General features: G+C 34.4%; 1 protein-coding gene across 1 annotated transcript in view; it reads left to right on the forward strand.

The window, feature by feature from the left end:
• The first annotated feature begins 221 nt into the window (after nucleotides 1-221).
• LOC115442759 (furin-like protease 2) overlaps nucleotides 222-19,563 on the forward strand; it is a 35,965-nt gene continuing 16,623 nt past the window's right edge. Inside the window, exons 1-2 of the mRNA XM_030167911.2 lie at nucleotides 222-464; nucleotides 18,482-18,586. Of these exons, the coding sequence (XP_030023771.1) occupies nucleotides 321-464; nucleotides 18,482-18,586 (249 nt within the window). The 5' untranslated portion in view covers nucleotides 222-320. The remainder of the gene's footprint in view (nucleotides 465-18,481; nucleotides 18,587-19,563) is intronic.

The following is a 19,563-nucleotide window of genomic DNA, read 5'->3' on the forward strand; positions in this document are numbered from 1 at the left end:
CAAAAAGAACACGTCGAAAATACACTTATTAAAAATAACAATACGTTAACATCGGTGCAATCCAATTACGCATTCAAGTTGATTGCCGCCGAGTACAATACGGTTGCCGATCGCAACTACAGTGAAGAAAAGGCGCCAACTTTCACGCGTGCGCAAACTGAAACAGGCCCTAAACACCACTCATCTGGAGTCAGTCTTACCGGAGACATCGGTTAGGACGGACGTCGCCTGGTCTCCGGCGGAACCGCGATCAGATCTGCGTACGTCAGGTTCATAAACGCAGATGGAAGTCCACGTTAGGTAGTAATGTGAAATGCGTGATGTTTGCACTTGTGTTGGTGCTGTTGACAGTGCTTGAGCCGTGTGTGTTGTTATACCATCGGCAGTTCGCGGTATATGTTCCGGATGGGCCGGAGAGAGCCCACGACATAGCCCATAAGCATGGCTTCGTCAACCACGGCGAGGTAAGAAAGTCACAGTACCCAAATATCCTTCATTGAAAGTCTATGTTTGTTTGAGAATTAAGGAAGATCTTATTTATTCCGTGTTTCTACTAAGAATGCGGACATTAGACCGTCGCGCTCTCTAATAGAATTGCAAATAAATTACCTTTACCACTTGACTGTCCAGTGATGAGTTCTAATGAAACTTGTCATTCTAAAGAAAGAAGCGTTTCATTCATATCGATACTAAAATGAGACATCGAACTATTTCATTCTATTTTGGTCTCTCATTGTACTGTTAAGATATCCATTCTGAAATTTTGATTTTTCAGATCCAGATGACTTTAAATGCTCATTAAATTTCTATTTGTTAAATTACGCATTTGCTTGTATTTGAACTATAAAAGACACGACTAAAGATGAATAAAGTTCGTGAACGATTGTTGCTAACACTTATACGTTTACAGGGTGTTGTTTGTTGAAGATTAGCATCTTATTTCTGATATCTAAATTTACAACATTAGCATTTACTAGCGATTTTGCACATTATCCCGTTCCTAGATTAAGAAGCACTTTACAACACTCAGAGAAATTTTTTTTCCTGTTAGTAGAATTAGAGTGAAATCTGTCGTTCAAAATTAAACGTTACCTTTATAATAATAAGTCATAAAGTTGAAATACGTGAAAATCTAATAAATTTTATACAAGTAAATCCTTGACATTTCGGAACTCATCCTTTTTTCCACGTATTAACCCGTATTATGTGAATACGACGGTTCCTTACGGTCTGTCATTTAGCTGGCTTCAATTCTGTAGGACGATTCGTATTAAGAATAATACTTGCTACAAATCTATGAACTATAGTGATGTTTAGATTGGTTATAACTAAATACACGAACACCTAAATTTAGTTGGCACGAAGATAAACCAAGACCTTAATTATCATACAATAAGGTACACTTTGTCCCATTAAATATTAAATTTCATAAATAGTTAAGGCAAATTCTCTTCATAGTTCATGGTCCTAAGCGCTAATTAAATATGACAGCAGATTTCTTGCCATTTCTGTTATATTTAATCCAAACCACGAGTATACCTCGGGGATTTAGATATATAATTGAAACCTGTATTAATTGCCGTATAAGGAAATATACATTAATGTCACGGGATCGCAAGAATAATTGATAGCTCGAGTTTTCCTCCAACAACGACAGAATAGGAAAATGGATGTAGACGAAAACATGGCGTATTATTATTATATCAGCTCGAGAAAGCGGCTGTGATGTACCTTTATAGCCGTATTATGAATTCAGTTTAAGTAACCCACGTATGTTTTAAATGTAAAAATGTTTTCCTATCATGTTATTTTGGTTTTTCAATCGAGATATTGAACCCACGATCTTAGTATTATAGCACAAATACACTGTTACTCAGTCAACTACGCATTTTAAATTATGTTTTTCGCCAAATATAAAATGGAAATTTATATTTTTTTGTTTTTATTCGTTTATAACCGAATTTCAAAAAGGAGGAGGTTATAAATTCGACGACATTTTTTTTCACAGTAATATTTATTATCGCTATCATATTATAAACCCCAGTGATAAAATAACCAAGTTAGTAAAATCATTGAAAAACTTTCTAGTGGCCATAAACAGAACACATCACCAGAAATTTGATTTGGAGTTGTCCACGACATCACACAGGTTTAAGATCTTTTATTTCTTAGAAGATTAAATCATAATCGGTTTCGTGTTTAAATAATATTATAATTTACCCTTTTGATTTTATATATTATAGAATCTAACTATATATTGTATTATATTTATGTATCTATATAAGCTATATTTTATGTATATTGAAGAATATACGTTTTTTGTGCATGGCACAGTAACCGTACTGCACCTGATAGTAATTGGAGTGGGTCTAAATAGAGTGTCAACTAACGAGGGCTGATTACGCCTCCCTCGCCAGTCGGCACAATTATGACGGCCTGTTTGAAACGGGAAATACGTTTTTTTTTTTAATTTTTATTAACCCTAACGATTTTCTGAGAATTTTTAGTAAAGGTTTTTTATATGGCACAATGTTCTAACACATTATTCAATAGTACTTGGTTTCATGATTATTATTCTCGATCACGCGAATATTCAATAAAGACACATTTATGGGTTCAATACTTTAAGAATTTTTTTTTATGAAACATAAGCTTTCTTCTCTAAAATTGTTTGCATTTGATATTAATTTATTTTTTGTTCGCGGTTTTTAGAGGTGTACGAAACATGTTTGTATTGTCAGTTACATATTTGTTCAACTGACAATTTTTTTCCAAAGAAAAATATATGTTTTATGGTATAAATGTGACAACGAATTATTTACATGCAGAATGCCTTTCGTTTTACGATATAAAAAATCAACTACATAAAACTACGAAACCCATATAACGACCAAACATACATAAAACTGATGATTGTTTTTTGATACAATTTTTACACTTTACTGTAGTCAAATATAAATGATAGTAACAAAATTAACGTTGCTTTTCTCGACAGTCGCCAGAATTATGCCGTCCCGTCGCCTACAGATATTATTTATCTGTTATGAACTTACAAAATTTCATCTTATTGCTATACATAACTGAGTTGTTTAGAATTTATTATGAAGTGTTGTTTACACGTAACAGATGGCGTTAGTAGTCATATTCAAGCATTTATGTATAATCTAGCGAGTGGTACGTTCAGACTTGATCCCTTGAAGTTTGATTCAGGCATGAAGTAGTAAATCCTGTCAGATCATTTCTACACCGTAATTGAACTATTATTTGCGTTAACCCCACATTGGAGTAATGTAGGGGCAGGTGAAAAAAAATCGTACTCGTGTTCCCAAAGATGTTAATTGATATTTTAGCTTATTATTTTATTTGAAAAAATTTTAAAACGAGGTTAAAAAAATTTTTCAACACAAAATTGTAAAGGCGTGAAAAAGATCCGTACTTCCCAAAGATGTTAATAGATAATTTTAGCGTAATGTTTTATTTTAAACATCTTAAAAAAATATATTTTTAGACAAAGCCAGATGCAAATGTTTCCGTAAATTCCCCGCTCGGAGTGTTTAACTCCGATCGCGATAGGCTTTTAGCCTAATTGCATGTATTCGTAAATACAGTTTTTGTGTGCAAAACTTTATTTTTCTAGGTCATGACATTTCCAACTTATGGAAACTTTCCTTATGTATGAGTATTATCTTGCTTTTTTATTATATATGTATGTCTGTATTTATCTTATTTATTATGCTATATAGACACAGTAAAAATAAATATAGAAAGTTGTTAAATGGGCGTTATGTTTACTACTTTTAGTAATTGTTCAAAATTTGTCCATTTGTAATTGAATCGTTTTTTAAGGGTAAGATGTGTGTATACTCCAAATTGAGTACGGTGCTATATTAAGAAACAGTAACTGAATTTTTCTCTATATTATATCCGATATAATATATTATATAATAACCAACCAATATATAATATATAAAATATTTTCTTTCTCTTCTTTGTTTCTAGAGCTGTATTTACACGGTATTCAGTCAGCCTACACTTTTCTCTATGTTGTCGGCGATTTTAATTCACTCAAGCTTTATCCTCTTAACTAAAATCTTTTTACTACAAAAAAGTTATGTCTGCCATACATTCACACGATAATGTTAATACACCATTGATCTTAATTCATCACCCATAAACATAAGTTAATATGTCTTACAATACCGAGAATTTTTAATATCCAAACCAAAAGACAACTATCTACCCTTTTGGGTAAAAGGTGTATATGTGTACAACAATACGTACTCCTTCTAGGCAGTAAAAACAAATACAGCCATGATACGTAGTATATACATTATCATCAATATCCTACTCTCAGATAAAAGACTTAAGCCGCTGATATTTGATTAAAGAAGCGCAAGAATCGAAGTTAACGAGCCGAAGAGCAGCTAACCACAGATTAATCTGTAGATTAATTCAACGAATTTATTTTCAGGAGTTTTTTCAGAGGAAAGGCTTCGAGATACTCGAGCTGGCGGAAATTAATATATCTTTCGGATTTTAGACGTTAAAGAAATTTAAATTCAACAGAACGTTATTTATGGTTATTTTATAATTTAACTTTTTTGTGTTAGTTCGTCGTCGATAGACTTTAAAAATCTCTGTCGAATGATTTTAAATATACACTCAATAGAAATTGAGGGAATGTAAATAAAAAAATGTAATGGAATATTTAAATGCATGAAAGTTTGATTATGTTTGACAAAGTCAAATCTTTGATTTACGAGATCCATCTTTAGAGAGTTATAAATTATAATTAAATCAATTTTTACGGGTCTCCTTTTGAGATATTAATGACTGACTATTGTGTTGTTCTGAAGTAATGATATTTTTTACGTCGTAATGAAGAGCAAGTTTGCTGTTTGATGATCATCCAAAGATCGATATTTTTATGCCTCGTTGAGGAGCATTTTACCTGTTTGATTTCATCCAATGTTTAAGGTCAAATTATATCCCCGGTTTTGGAAAACATACAATGCGGTTTGGTTAGGTTCAATCATTTTAAAGTTCGAATCCCAGAATAACAATTTTGGTGATCACTTATTATTTCATTTATTTGCCGTATTCAATTCCTCTCCGTCATATTTCTTGATTATCATAGCCTTTATATTTAATAGAGTTTCACTGAAATAGCGAAATCTGCATCAAAATCTGTTCAGCTATAGTTTTACGGATATCACCAGTGGTAAATTCACAAAGATATAAAAAAAGTAATTCAAGCTCGCAGTTCTTTATTTCAACTAATCTCGAAGTATTTATTATTCAGGGATTCTGTTTATCTCCTACAAAAACACTAAATCCAATCTCTGGGGAATTAATGTGGGAACTACGAGCGATTTAATAATTCACTTGTACGGTTTAGATAGTAAATAAGACTGGATATTGTAATTTAGATGAAGTTTTATACGTTGCCGTTTTGGATTGTGGAAGCGTGTATTGGGAGGTCCTGGATTCGATTTCCAGTTTGCGCAATACTTGTTTTAACCAAACTTACACTTTTATGTTTTTTTAACATGTTTGTCACAGACACGTGTCTCGGGATCAATAGTTGAATAGGAATACGAAAGTTTGTGAAGATGTTAGAGCACCTTCAAATTGGTCAAGCGGTTGCAGTGCATCTGTCGCGCGGCAAGGGAAATTGCTGATCGGACTTGAGTCAAATATGGCCCACAGCAGCACACTTAGTCGTACACATATCCTAGATAATTAGACAATGTTTTTACCAGAAAAGTATGCAATACTTTCGTGTCCGGAAAGTTTCTACACGGGCACTGCGACAAACAGTAAAATATAAAATGTTTGATACAGCACACAATAGAGAAACAGTCAAGCCTTCCCAATGTCACCGTTTCATACGCTTTAGTTTTTCGCTTACTGGATTAATAAAGTGGCAAAAATAAACGTTAAACTGTTTCTTTTAAAGTGCATTGTTCTGCTTCTCGTAATAAAACCTTTATGACAATATTGTGGTCTTTTTATTCTATGTACTGAAGTATAATGCTAGTGTTTTTTATTGCTTTATATAAAAATATTCCTTTATTACGTAAGCGAATAGAGTTGTAATTATGATATGTCAAAACAAGTTAGTATAACTAAATTACATTAAAATCAAATATGTATCTACGAATATTTTATATAAGAGATAAAACTTTGACTTTAATGTATAAGCGAAATGGAAGGCTTCGTATTAAAAAAAAACTGACATCACGCCTTTATCTTCGAAGGGGTAAGCAGAGATGCTAATAATGCGGGAAGGGTCAAGCCTACTGCGTTTTATTGACTAGATGATATTGCGGAACACGTTGCAATCTGAAGGTTTCTTAATGTTTCACAATAACATGGGCATAGACGTACCCAGGAGAAAGTGTGGAGTCGTTCAGGGGAGGCCAGCTGGACCCTTGGATTTGGTATGCTTAAGCTGTATGTACAATTATTGGGATTAAATATTCAATTTTCTCTTCCCTGGACCAAATTCTTAGATTTGCCTCTAAACGTAACTTAAACGTTTTAATGGTTCGAATCAGCTGTTATTTACTTCGAAATCACTAGAATATGGCAGACAGAGACTTATTAAAATGAACCGAATGAATGCACGGAGAATGCACTGAATGAACGTTGATGGGGCATAATCAGTTTAAAGCGTAGCAGAGACTGAACTATCTGATTGAAATCCCGTGGATAATGATAATTGGAGACAGCATTAGTTATACAGTACTCTCATTAAAGGATCTGGACTTCGTTACATAATTACGGGTTATTTTAGGTTCTATAATTGCACTTGTACACACACGTGAAAACACACACACGAACATACTCAGTACTCACGCCTTTTATCCTCGAAAGCGTAGTGGAGCCATTGGTGTACCCACTTTTCTCCAGCGTGTTCCGTCCAATGATGTGATTGCCTGGACACAGGTCCCCCCATTGAGCGCCACAGGGACCGGTTCTGAGCCTCACTCATCCATCGGACTCCGGCGACCCTCACCAGGTCGTCGGTCCATCTCGTGGGAGTATTAATTTATATTGGTATTATTTTCTCGTCGTATCTATTGTCTATCGGGTACAAATTCTAGACTACGGGCTGACACTAAACAGAAGTATACAATGTAATATAGCCTGACCCGAGATTCGAACCCTAGACCTCTGAGCGGTAGTCCATGCAATACAACTACGCCCCCCAGTCAATCAAAGATACAACAGTAATCAATCTTACTTTCGTGCATATCTACATCATAGCAAAAGAGACAAGGGCAACTATGATTTGTTAAAATAACCACGATACGTCCCGACGCCCGGATGAGGATAAAAAAAGTTTCCCTACAGTTCGTAAGTAGCGAATTACTTACAAGCGCCTAAAGTTCGGTGACAATTTATGACAATTCAGATGACATCCACTTGATAAGGAAGTTGGACAGGAATATTTGATTTCTCGGCCTTCCTCGTGATGTGTTGTGATGTATGCTTAATGTATAGCTTTATCAATATAACGTGTTATTGGTCAAGTGACAGAATCTTTGGATTTGTGAATTCGATTCCCAGATTAAGTAACAAATATTTTTATGTGTGGTTTAATTCGAAAATACCTGAGTCGTCTGTTAGCTAGTACTTGATATGGTACTTCTTGATTATTAGTACTTGATAGGGTATTCCTTGTCGTGTGTCCGTTCGGATAACGACCAATGCAAGATAGAAAACCCAACATAGCGGCTCAAGTGTGTTGCGTTCCAGGATCAGCCTGTGTATATCCAGTTCTAAACAGGCCGGCATAATTGTGTCGACATTCTATGCGTACCCAACTCCAAATACCATCAGGTGAAGTCGAGGCACTTTAACTGGCCTGTATATAAAAAAATATATCATCGGAAATATGTGTCAGTCAAGCTTCTGCCACCCTTTCAGAGATGTAGGTGGCAATTTGAAAATATGATTTAATTAAATAAACCCAAATTGGTACCATTTAACTCATTTAACAGCAACATCTTCACGCGAACGCCTCAAACAATCCCCGGAACAAGTACAGCCAGATACGTTTTACCTAGACGTCAAACTTTAACTAGATCTGAGAATTCTGCACAGAACTTTGTACCAGTTGTTCAATGAAATAAATTAAATGGACCAAGAAATGTTCTGATTAAGATTTGTTAATCATAATTAATAATGTATTTATTGTTTGACTATACGTACTGTATTTGTAATATGCTTATTTATACTTTCAGTTCGTATACGGACTGGACATCGGTGCGACACTCGGGCTTCTCATTGAAGACCAGCGCCGCTGTATTGCAGCAGTATTAAGCTGAATGAGCCCATTGTTGGCAAATCAATTTAATTGCTTTAAAAAATACTTTATTTTTTATAACCGCATTTTGTGCCAATAATCAAACCTTTCTCTCTCTTTCTTTTCTATATATGCCATGAAGTGGAAAGATTCGTTCGTATCCTGACGGCGGAATGTTTTATGATTTTTTGGATTCCATGAAATATTTTAGCTGCAGGTCCGTTTGTACCCGATATGACAAGCTTGACCTTTCTTATCACGTAGGAGGGATATAGACTCGGAGAAATGTTGATACATTCGATATTCCTCAGACCTTTGCAAAAAAACATTATTCATCCATGAATTTACTCCTGTAATATAGGCAAATATCGTATAATAATATAATAATATCAGCCCTGTATTATATACTTGCCCACTGCTGAGCACGGGCCTCCTCTACTACTGAGAGGGAATAGGCCTTAGCCTACCACGCTGGCCTAGTGCGGATTGGTAGACTTCACACACCTTCGAAATTCTTATAGAGAACTTCTCAGATGTGCAGGTTTCCTCACGATGTTTTCCTTCACCGTTAAAGCGAACGATAAATTCACAAAGAATACATACATGATTTTTTAGAAAAGTCAGAGGTGTGTGCCCTTGGTATTTGAACCTGCGGACATTCGTCTCGGCAGTCCGTTCCACACCCAGCTAGGCTATCGCCGCTTATTATATCGTATACGTATGTGTATGTTATCGATTTTTTCAAAATCTATGAAACTGATTTCTATGATTTTTTTTGTGGAGATCGTTTGAGATACCGGGAAGATTATATATTACTTTCTATTCCGGGAAAATATATAGCGGAACTTTATCCTGGAAAACTACTTCACGCGGGCGAAGCCGCCAGCAAGAACTAGTAACATTATAAAGCTGAAGATTCTATTTGGACGCACTTATCTTGTTCCTAGAACTCCAATGTTAAGTTTCTTTTACCAATAGACCACCATTATCCACGTATGCTCCAGAGCATTGCTTTTATCCCAAAAGGACTTTTCCGCAGGCAAATCCACGACCGTAAGCTTGTCATTTCGCAGAATTGAGACATGCAAGACCGACTCGGATATGATTTATTTTGTTCTCTGTGTCTAAAGGTCTTGTTACAACAAACAAAGCAAGTCAATAATGTTAGCATTCAACAAATTGTCAAGAGGATAACAAGCTGTTCAGTTCTGTAGTCAGAGAAGTAACCTTATATGATATCGCATCCTTAGAATTGAACTGACCTAACTCATAATTTATATATTTTTTTGTTAAAAAACGACCTTTCAAACGATGATCTGTAAGCCTATGTCGAGAAAAAGACAAAATTATAGAATAGAAACTAAAATTCTCACTTTTGACGACAGCTCAATCAACTACCTCTTATATTGTTTTCTAATATTTTTATTCGTTTCCCACATGTTGTCTATTTTGAGGTCACTTTGGTTCTAAAGATGCGGGTCATGTATATATTGTTCTTACAAGCAGGGTCTAAAGGAAAGGAACAAAATATAATGATTTTAGGTCTCCTAAAATAATAATTTTCTATTATTCTTTTACATGAAGACAAAAGTGTAAAAACAGGCTTTATTATATATTCAAGTACTAATAGATATCATTCTTAGACTATGGGGTAAATGCAATTATCTCTTGACGTTCGTTATCCCTCGTTAACCAATATTACTGAAAGTTCATTTATCCTGATTGCATTACAGGTATCGTTATTAAAGCACAAAGATATATAAAAAATAAACGTGCCTTTAACGCCAAGCACCGTGAATCTGGCACGGTTAATGAACAAGTTCATTTCAGAAATAATGAGCTTTTTCAGGCAATTCACGTAATGACGGTGAGCGTATACCGGACTGCAAAAAAAGCTCGCCTACAGTGAAATTTGATTGATTACTCTGAACCGTGGAATACAACGATAAAGGAATTAGTGATATTGTAAATTTTGTTCATGGTTTGGTTCACCATAGGCGAGCAATTTGATTATTTTTTTTTGCTCGCTTGATGGCAAGGTGACTACCTATAGCAGCACTTTAAATGACATAGCATTGCATCGCATTTTATTGCTAATTAATTTGACACATTCGATTTGTCGCAATGTCCACTAATTACAGTATATAATATTCCTCATTCAGCTATATAGTATATGAGAGTTCCCATTTTTGGCACAATAGGTAGGATTAATATTTCTAGTTTTATGTTTTTGTTCTTCTTTTGTTACTATATGCTACTTATATTGTTTGTGTGCAATAATAAATCTTCTATTTGTTTTTTCTTCTTTCATATCCGTCAAACCACCCATTAGTGCTAGCAGAATGTTGCATAGCAGAAATAGACAATACGGTGGTACATACCCAGCCTTGCTCTCGCATATTATACCTACCATTAGATTTTTAAAGGTTACGGCGAAGTAACCCCACAGCCCTTGATGTATGCAGTGAGGTCCAGATACTGATGAAAGATATTTCTCACCAGTCGACACAATTATGCCGGCCTTGAATCGGATATTTACAGACTGATCCTGGAACATGACTTACGTAGGCCTCTATGGCGGGTTTTATATCTCAGAAAAATTGTACTACTAGATTGCAAATCACAATTGGTAAGTTAAGAGTACTAAGTAATGAAGGAAATTCTTTTATTCCGTCTTTTAACCTTTGTAAGTGTTTCGGGCTTAGTTTTTGTCGTTTGACAACGGCCGGGCTCAACGGCTCAACAGCTCTTATATCCAGTGACGCATGAAAATTCCAGATTTTTCTCAAAAATACGTATAAGTTTTTCTGTAATTTGAAATACTATTTCACTGTGTTTGGGGTATAATGTGTCCTTTGCTGTGTGTAAATAAAATATTGTATTTAGTAAAATATTAATTAATTTTAGTTTTAAATATTACATGAAATGCAAATTACAAATAATACAACATCTAAGAATAAAATAACTAAAAAAATATGTATAAAGCATTAACAATAATACCGGGATGATATTATGTAACAGCGTGTCAGGAATATTTATTTATTTAGGAATACCAAAAATGCACACAAACATATGAACTTTACAATCATATCTTCTATAGTCCTTACATTTGTGACAGATGTGTGCAACATTTTAACAAACATAAATAATGTCTACGTTTCCCTCACTTCACTCTTCTCTCTTCTATTGGAATAAATACGAAAATTTTAAATATGATTTTTTTTATGTCTCACGATAGGTCAATATACCTATGGTAGGAATGAACTAATTGTATTTGTACAAATATGTCATTACTGTAAACAATACGGTCATTTTGCCTACAATAGGAATGAACTAGTACGAATATGGCATTACTACAAAATTACTACCTATTCCCTTTTAAAGGTACGTATCCACAACCTTTGGCTCTCATCGTCAGTTATCACTTCAAGCAGCAATAAAAATGTAAATATATTCGATGAAGTTATTAGCATTTAATTAGCATATAAGGAAAATAATAAATAATATAACACCCTTGAAATTTAAAATTCTCCCCACAATCTACGATATGAAACAGACGTCTCTATAAAAATCAGCTTTCTCTAAAGGTTTTACCTTGTCCCCTAAAAGATAAAAATCATTTGATTACGAAGACGCGCGGCGCCCTTAAATTCATTACGAAAACCGCTCATTTGCCCAAATGCAAATATAATGTAAAGGTCCGAAAGAATAGGCGTACCCTCCGTTAAGTTTCATCATAATTTATATCACTGTGAGACAGATGGCGCTACTAGCTTAAATGCTGATGGTTTTTAACTGCTTTATTATGTCTGCCTCAATGGCGTAGTTGTGATGAGTGCGCAGTATGACCACCACTCTGAGGTCTTAGGTTCGAAACCCAGGTCGGGTGCCTTGGTTGCACTTGGTTTTAGATAGGAATTTAGCCTTTCGGAAATAAGGATATTATGATGAGAATAAAGATGTATATATTATGAAAAGAATATTGATTTTCAAAATTTTGTTGAAGTTTAAATTTAGTCTTCTTGATTAATGTGTTAAGGTACAATTACAATTAAAGTTCGTGACAAAAAATATATTCTTCAGGATTTATATATTTTTTTTATTACTATGAATGACGAGAGGAGCTTGCCGATCGCCTGATGGTAAGGTAATGTAAGTATGTAATGTATGTAAGGTAATGAAAACAAAAGTAAATATAGTTCAGTCCAATGCCTAATGAACACGTCCATGTTACGTGCTCGTAATTGTACAGCGTAAAGAATTCAGTATTACTCGAGACATGTGTATCGATCTTAGTTATTTCTTGAAACGAGGTCGTATGGAAATATATCCATAACTGGTATTGTAGAATATAATCTTTGTTATCAAACACACAAACTTTTTATATTCTGTATGTATAAAATATACATGTATGTATGTTTCCTATGAATTCCGATACTGCCGGAGCGTTTTCAATGAAATGTTTAGGTAATCTTCAGATTAGTTGGGTGGTAGGGTTGTTTAGGCATTTGAATACCATGAGTGATAGGAGTCTGACAAAGAGGATATATAATATACTAGCTTTTGCTCGCGGCTTCGCCCGCGTGAAGGAGTTTTCCGGGATAAATGTCCCACTATATATTTTCCCGGGATAGTAGCCTATAACCTTCCCAGGATCTTATACTATCTCCATACCAAATTTTGCTTTCTTATACCACGCCTTATGTCACGGCCCGTTCCCGTGGGAACGGGATAAAAAGTATCCTATGTCCGTCTCCTGGTTCTAAGCTACCTCTCCACCATAAATAGTGTAACAAATACCACTTACTTTTATATATATAGATATTGTAATTCAAGGTGTTGGATGGTGTTTATGGACGGTCGTATCGCTTACCATCAGGCGAAAGGCAAGCACGACATGTCATTTGAAGCAAAAATAAATAAATAATATGTATATATAAGGCGAATGTGGATGGAAGAGCCGGTAGGGGTCAACCGCACCGAATCTTTAAATGTGGGCTTTCTGACATTTTTAGTAAAGGCCAGGCTAAAAGTATTCTGAACCGGCCATGAAACGATTGATGAAGGTGGAGGAAGCGAAAACGTATGCCAAAATCATGCAATGGCTTAAAAATCCATAGTCTCTGCCTACCCCTATGGGAGAGGCGTGATGCTATATATGTATGTATGTGTTTGGGTGATCGTGTGGAGTTTGGTAGAGATTGGACGACCAGGAGCCATTTGGTTAAAAATAATTATGTACCATACAAAGCCAGGGTTATTCGTTAGTTAATTTAATACGTAATACGTAAATATAGACAGACATTCCATCAATTGAGCTGATTGTCAAACATTTATTGTAGCTCCCATTTATCAGCATCCTACAACGTGACACCGGATTCAACCTTCTCTGATACTTTTTCATATTACTTAGTTCTAACATGCCGACACATAATCATATGCTATAAATTGTACATAATAATACCAGTCCTCAATAAAGTAAATACATCGGTGAAGGATCTGTGGTGAATTAATTGAATGGGGCCCTTCTAACATGAAAAATATGTATATACCTTTGATGTAGATTTTTACCGGCTACCATTTTTAGGATCAATATCCAAAAAACGGGGCGTTTAACAATATTTTGGCGTCCCCTGAAGCCGGAGGTCCGTGACACGTTTCACATCTCGCCACATTATGGTTACGGTACGATCAGTCCTGTATACACGGGCTTATTCTATACTAAGTTTATTCCTTAATATCTACACTACGTTGACCTAATGCGGGTTGGCAGATATTACATATATAGAAATTCTTATGTTTTAATTCTTAGTCATTTATTATATTTTACAAAAAAATCTTTCACCTTTACAGCGAGGAATGATGGACAATAAATATCATTCTACCTAAGAATACCAAACAAATTAATTCGCACCCTTAAAACACTAATTTAAACATTCAAACAACTGTAATTGATATACACTTTCAATTACACATCAACAAAAGAAACAAATGAGGCTCATTAACGTGCTTACAGAGCGTGCAGGAATCACAATCACACCGCCTCGTGTTAAATGGTTTCTCAAATAGAATCCACATTGAATATCTAAGCGCTTTGAAATTAATTAAATACGCCGCAAATGAGTGAAAATATTCATCGAGATTGTGGATATGACGGCGGTATGGGAGGGGTGGAACAAAGCTATGGATAATTGAAATCTCGCTCGAACGCAATGTACGTCATGCTGGTCGGCTTTCGATGGTGTATTTGTATGAGTCGCGTGTATTTCCTTTTTTATACATGTAATTTAAGAATAGCGGTTAATAATATTATCCACTATAGTAAATAATATTTAATGAATACTATGCACTCACTTAATATTAATTATGAATTATTGGATTATATTATTATAATGGTAAAGAAAAAACACTTTTTTAGGTATTGCACTGTAACATTTCACACTATCTAAATTATTTTAACTCGTCCCCGATCGACTATAACTCTAAAGATTTTTCATTTTAGTATTAGTTGTAACCCAGCCATTAAAAAGTGTTTTGTACGCCTACAAAAGCTTGCCTGTTTTAGAAAAGGAGTACTTTCGAATGATATAAATATAATCATTAATCTTCCTATCAAAAGCCACAGGCCTGTGCCAGCCTGACGCACACACGCAATACGCGCTTTATAGCGATGCATAGCGTCGTGAATGTCCACATGAGTACTTTGATGTTGTCTATTTGCTGGGATTGATGTGCAATGTTGCATGCAACATGTGCGGAAACTTAGTTCAACAACGTACCACAATTACACTTACTACTCGCGTTGTTTTTCGTATAGCTTTTTAATGTAAATGCGAAATAATATTGATGCTTGGATGTTTATTGGTAAAAAGTCTTCTTTGTAAGTTATCGCTTGTTTAACGGTGAAGGAAAACATCGTGAGGAACTGAACTTCTTCATAGGAAATTTGAGGGTGTGTGAAGTATACCGATCCACACTAAGCCAGCGTGGTGTAGAGGAGGCCCATGTCCAGCAGTGGGACAGTGTAATAATACTGGGCTGATATTATATTTATAGTGGCTAAAATAAATGTAAATCAATTAAGGCATACAAATACTCTATGTTCCTAACTCATCAAAGCTTCTTTTATTACAAATGCATAGCGGCTCTATCAAGGTAATATACAACTGAAGGTATTATTGTTTTGTGTCTGGTTGGTATTAGAAAATTGATTCTCTTAAATAGAAACTCTATCTTAGAAAACATTTTTTTTATCTAAGGAATAGAACACGGGTGTAGATGCGAGCCAATGGTAGTGTAGAATATAGGCTTTGCGTGGTAGCTTTTACTTTGATGTAGATTGTAGACTATTTGTTCAAGGGTCGTCACGTAATGAAGGGATTATTTGTGTAATGGCACGAATGTGACTAGAAACAATATTTGGAAACCCATTAGGCTGGCAACAGTAATAGATGAATGGAACATTAGAGCTCTTAAAAAAAATCGATCATACTTAACTCTATATGCGAAAGTGTGTGAAAATGTTCGCATGTTTGTTAGAAGTAATAATTGGATTTTTTTATCTAATTATTTAAATAAAGGCGCTGGCGTCGACGTCCACGTTCAAAATCTATTACAAAATATCAATCAAACCTATTCAAATAATAAACTAACAAAGTATTACACAAGCAATAATATTTTGCTTAAAAGGAGGCTTCATATATTTAAGTGAAATGTAACCTACATTTGTTAACGACATACATATTTTTGTATTTGTATTTTGTATTAACAAAACTATTCATGACTGAAATCATAACATACTATAATACGTAAAGATACCATGCATTAAATTGCAGATATATTTATTTAGTATTTTTTATCGACAAGAAAATCGAACGCCCAACTCAAGGCCAACTAACTCTATAATAATGAGGCCTTTTATTTCTCTTTGTCATTATTAATTCAATAAATTATAGGTGTGTATCGGAAACGGAATAACAGCTTGACCAAAGCCTACATTTGACATAACAAGTATTCAAACTCATATAAAATTTACGAGTACAAAGTTCCAAACAAAGTTACCATTATCATAATATACAAGCCTTTGATTGCGACTCCATCCACGTAATATTCCGTTCCGTGTATAAAAGTTTTACTAGCTGACCCAAAAGACGTTGTCCCGTCTTAACTATGAATTTACAGCGCGCATTTTTTTGAATTTTTTCTTTCATAAGAACCTTCCCCTGACAATAACAAACACAACGAAAAAAAATAGTGAAATCGGTCCAGCCGTTCACGCGTGATGGCGTGACCAAGGAAATTGGTATTCCAATTTATATATATAGATATAGGTATATAATTAAGTTATATATAGCATACAACACCCACAAGGATAATGTAACTTCTTATTAATAAATAATTTTCAGAACCTCTTCATTGTTTTCAATTACAAAGTAAATTCAAGTTAATTCTTACCACGGGGGTTTACTAATTGCTTTGTAATAATGTATTTTGTTTTTGTGAAAGTAAACTTATGATATTATACTATTGGAGGCCACGTACAGGCAAGCGAAATGTCGGACGCCCGCCTACAAGGTGGACGGACGACCTGGCTGAGGTCGCAGGAAGTCGCTGGATGCAGGCCGCTTCCAACTGGTCGACGTGGAGATCCTTGGGGGAGGCCTATGTTGAGTAGTGGACTTCCTGTGGCTGAGATGATGATTATACTATTGTTGAAGGTTGGCCGTCAGCTTCTTGTATTCCCCCTTGTCACTGGCCTGGTGGAACAGATGTCCAGCGGATGTGATATTGGTCCATTTCCAGATGTTTCTCAGCCACGATTTTTTCCTTCGTCCAGCACAGCTCTTACCCTACACCTTGAAACTTGAATTCAGTTGAAAAACCTGATTTGTAATTTTAATCAACAACATCAATAGTTACAAAATTTATCTCTTATGATATAGACTTGTACGAATTATACTGTTAAAAACAATTTTATTTATGACTTTTATGAAAAGAGGAGCAATTTGCTTACCTGATAGTAACCGTCACTGACGAACCAGCTTATTCAAGCCCAAGAACAAACTTGCTACACAGTTGCTCTACCGTATATACAGCTTTACCAGATGTCACCGTCTCCGTGAAATTATTTTACAGAATAATATCTCTCTTCTTGTATTACGCATATAATAAATGCGAAAGTTTGTGAAAATGTTTGAATGTTTACATTATGAAATTTGGGACACGGGTAGATCATGTCCTAGGTAAACACATAGGCTCTTTGTCGGTAATTTCCTTATATAGGATATAATGTTTTTTTTTAATATATAACGCTGGCATCGTATCTGTGGCGCTATAAATCGCTATCGGTGGCAGTGTCCATATAAACCAATTTCTGCCGGCTTCACTTTTGTAATTTATGTCTAGTTATTAGAACGATTTGCTGACCGCATTTATACATGTACCTATATATTGTGTCGAGATCCTTTTCAAAAAATTTAACTTCGTTACTGTGGTGTATTGAAATAATAATAGGTTTTACTGATTTATATGGCTCTCTTCGAGCCGGCGCAGGCCTGACACCACAGGCAAAGTACTCTAAAGGATTATACCGTCTGTACATTTTGGTCGACACGGCGTGAAGTAATGGTTAAAATTATTTCATTTCATTTTCCTTTTATACCACTCTCTTTTATGTTAGAGAGCGTTTTGTATTTTCAAATATATTCAGAACAAACGCATTAAGTTCATTTTGAATATACACAAGACTAAAATATTTTTATAATATGTTTTTATAAAATGAATTTCTTTGGTAAAAGTTTACGGATTTTCGGTTATGATATTTATCAGATCAGAACTACGTAAATTGACAAATTAGTTTATAGAGAGGCCACTCTTGATAATATAATAATGTATAATTTTGTTTATTATGAGTAATATTCCATACAGTGAAGCGCTTGCTTCTTATACAGATTGTAATTGACAGAATTTCAAATTATAATTATTTCAAAAAGAGAATTATAAATATTTCAGTTATTTTTATTAACACAAATACCAGTTTAAGTAAATTACTATTTTAAATAATATTCTTATGTACACAAACAAGCATTAGTTTAAGTAATGTACCTAACTAGGTACTAAAACTGTAGGAAACTTCTAACAAAAAACTAATAGAATATTTCTTTACAGATTGGAAACTTGAAACATTTCTACTTGTTTTCACACCCGCAAATCAGCAAGAGATCGCCGAACGCGAGCGTTGATTACGTGAACAGACTCAAAAATGATCCACAGGTGAGTTTCCAATGTAATTTTGTTCAATACCTTATGTGACTACGTTGTCTCAATATAAGTTAACGATCGTATATATAATACGATTTTATCGCAATTAATTGTCCAAATATAGATGGCATTGGTAATGGAAATGGCGGTAACACTATTTAAAAAAAATCCTCATGTCGTCGGTCAAGATTATTAGTCCATAACCCACAATAAAGTCCTATTGGATCTTTAAATGTCATTGTTGTTCAGCAAAAAACCTTATGTTATTGGAATTGTAATCTAAATTATATTGACCGAGATCTATGACAAAATATGAAATGAAAATATTATGTTTGTAAATGTAGGCGTATGCACGCTGTACACTGTTTCATAGTTTTTATAAATTTTTTAGTATTATTGTTTTTTCGTTAACTTTTAGTTATTGCTAAATACTTTTATGTGGATTTTCTCCGCACTTTTACGGTGATGTGCGTGTATTAGCTTATATAATTAATCAGACTTTGTATAGAAAAGACTTATTAAAAAATATATCTTTAATAACAATATTATAAAAGAATGGACAATTGTTTCTTTCTGCCTTTCTTCTTCGGGTAGTCATCGCTTAGGTAGTTAGTGAAAGGCTGGTAGGTTAGCTAGGTTAGGGCTTTTATTGTCCTCACCGGTGAGGATCGCGACGCGTTTCTCCCTTATTGCTTATTCAAAAATACATATATACATCATTTTATTTTTTCTTCCCTGCCAGCCCGAGCTGGCTGCTTTGTTTACTAAGTATATTTTTCATTTATTTTATTTTCAATATAAATTGTCTTTTTATATAAGCTAATTTAATTAAGTAATAATTAAATATTCTCATGTACCTTGACTTATCATAAGTGCAACCATGTTCGCCTACGTGATGAATAAAGCATTTTTATTTTTTTATTGTACATTTGCTTTTTTCGATTGGTCTTAAATTATCGTTATGACCAGTAATGTAACAGTATATACAT

The sequence above is a fragment of the Manduca sexta genome, chromosome 8 (assembly GCF_014839805.1).
Source record: "Manduca sexta isolate Smith_Timp_Sample1 chromosome 8, JHU_Msex_v1.0, whole genome shotgun sequence".
Lineage (NCBI taxonomy): Eukaryota > Metazoa > Arthropoda > Insecta > Lepidoptera > Sphingidae > Manduca > Manduca sexta.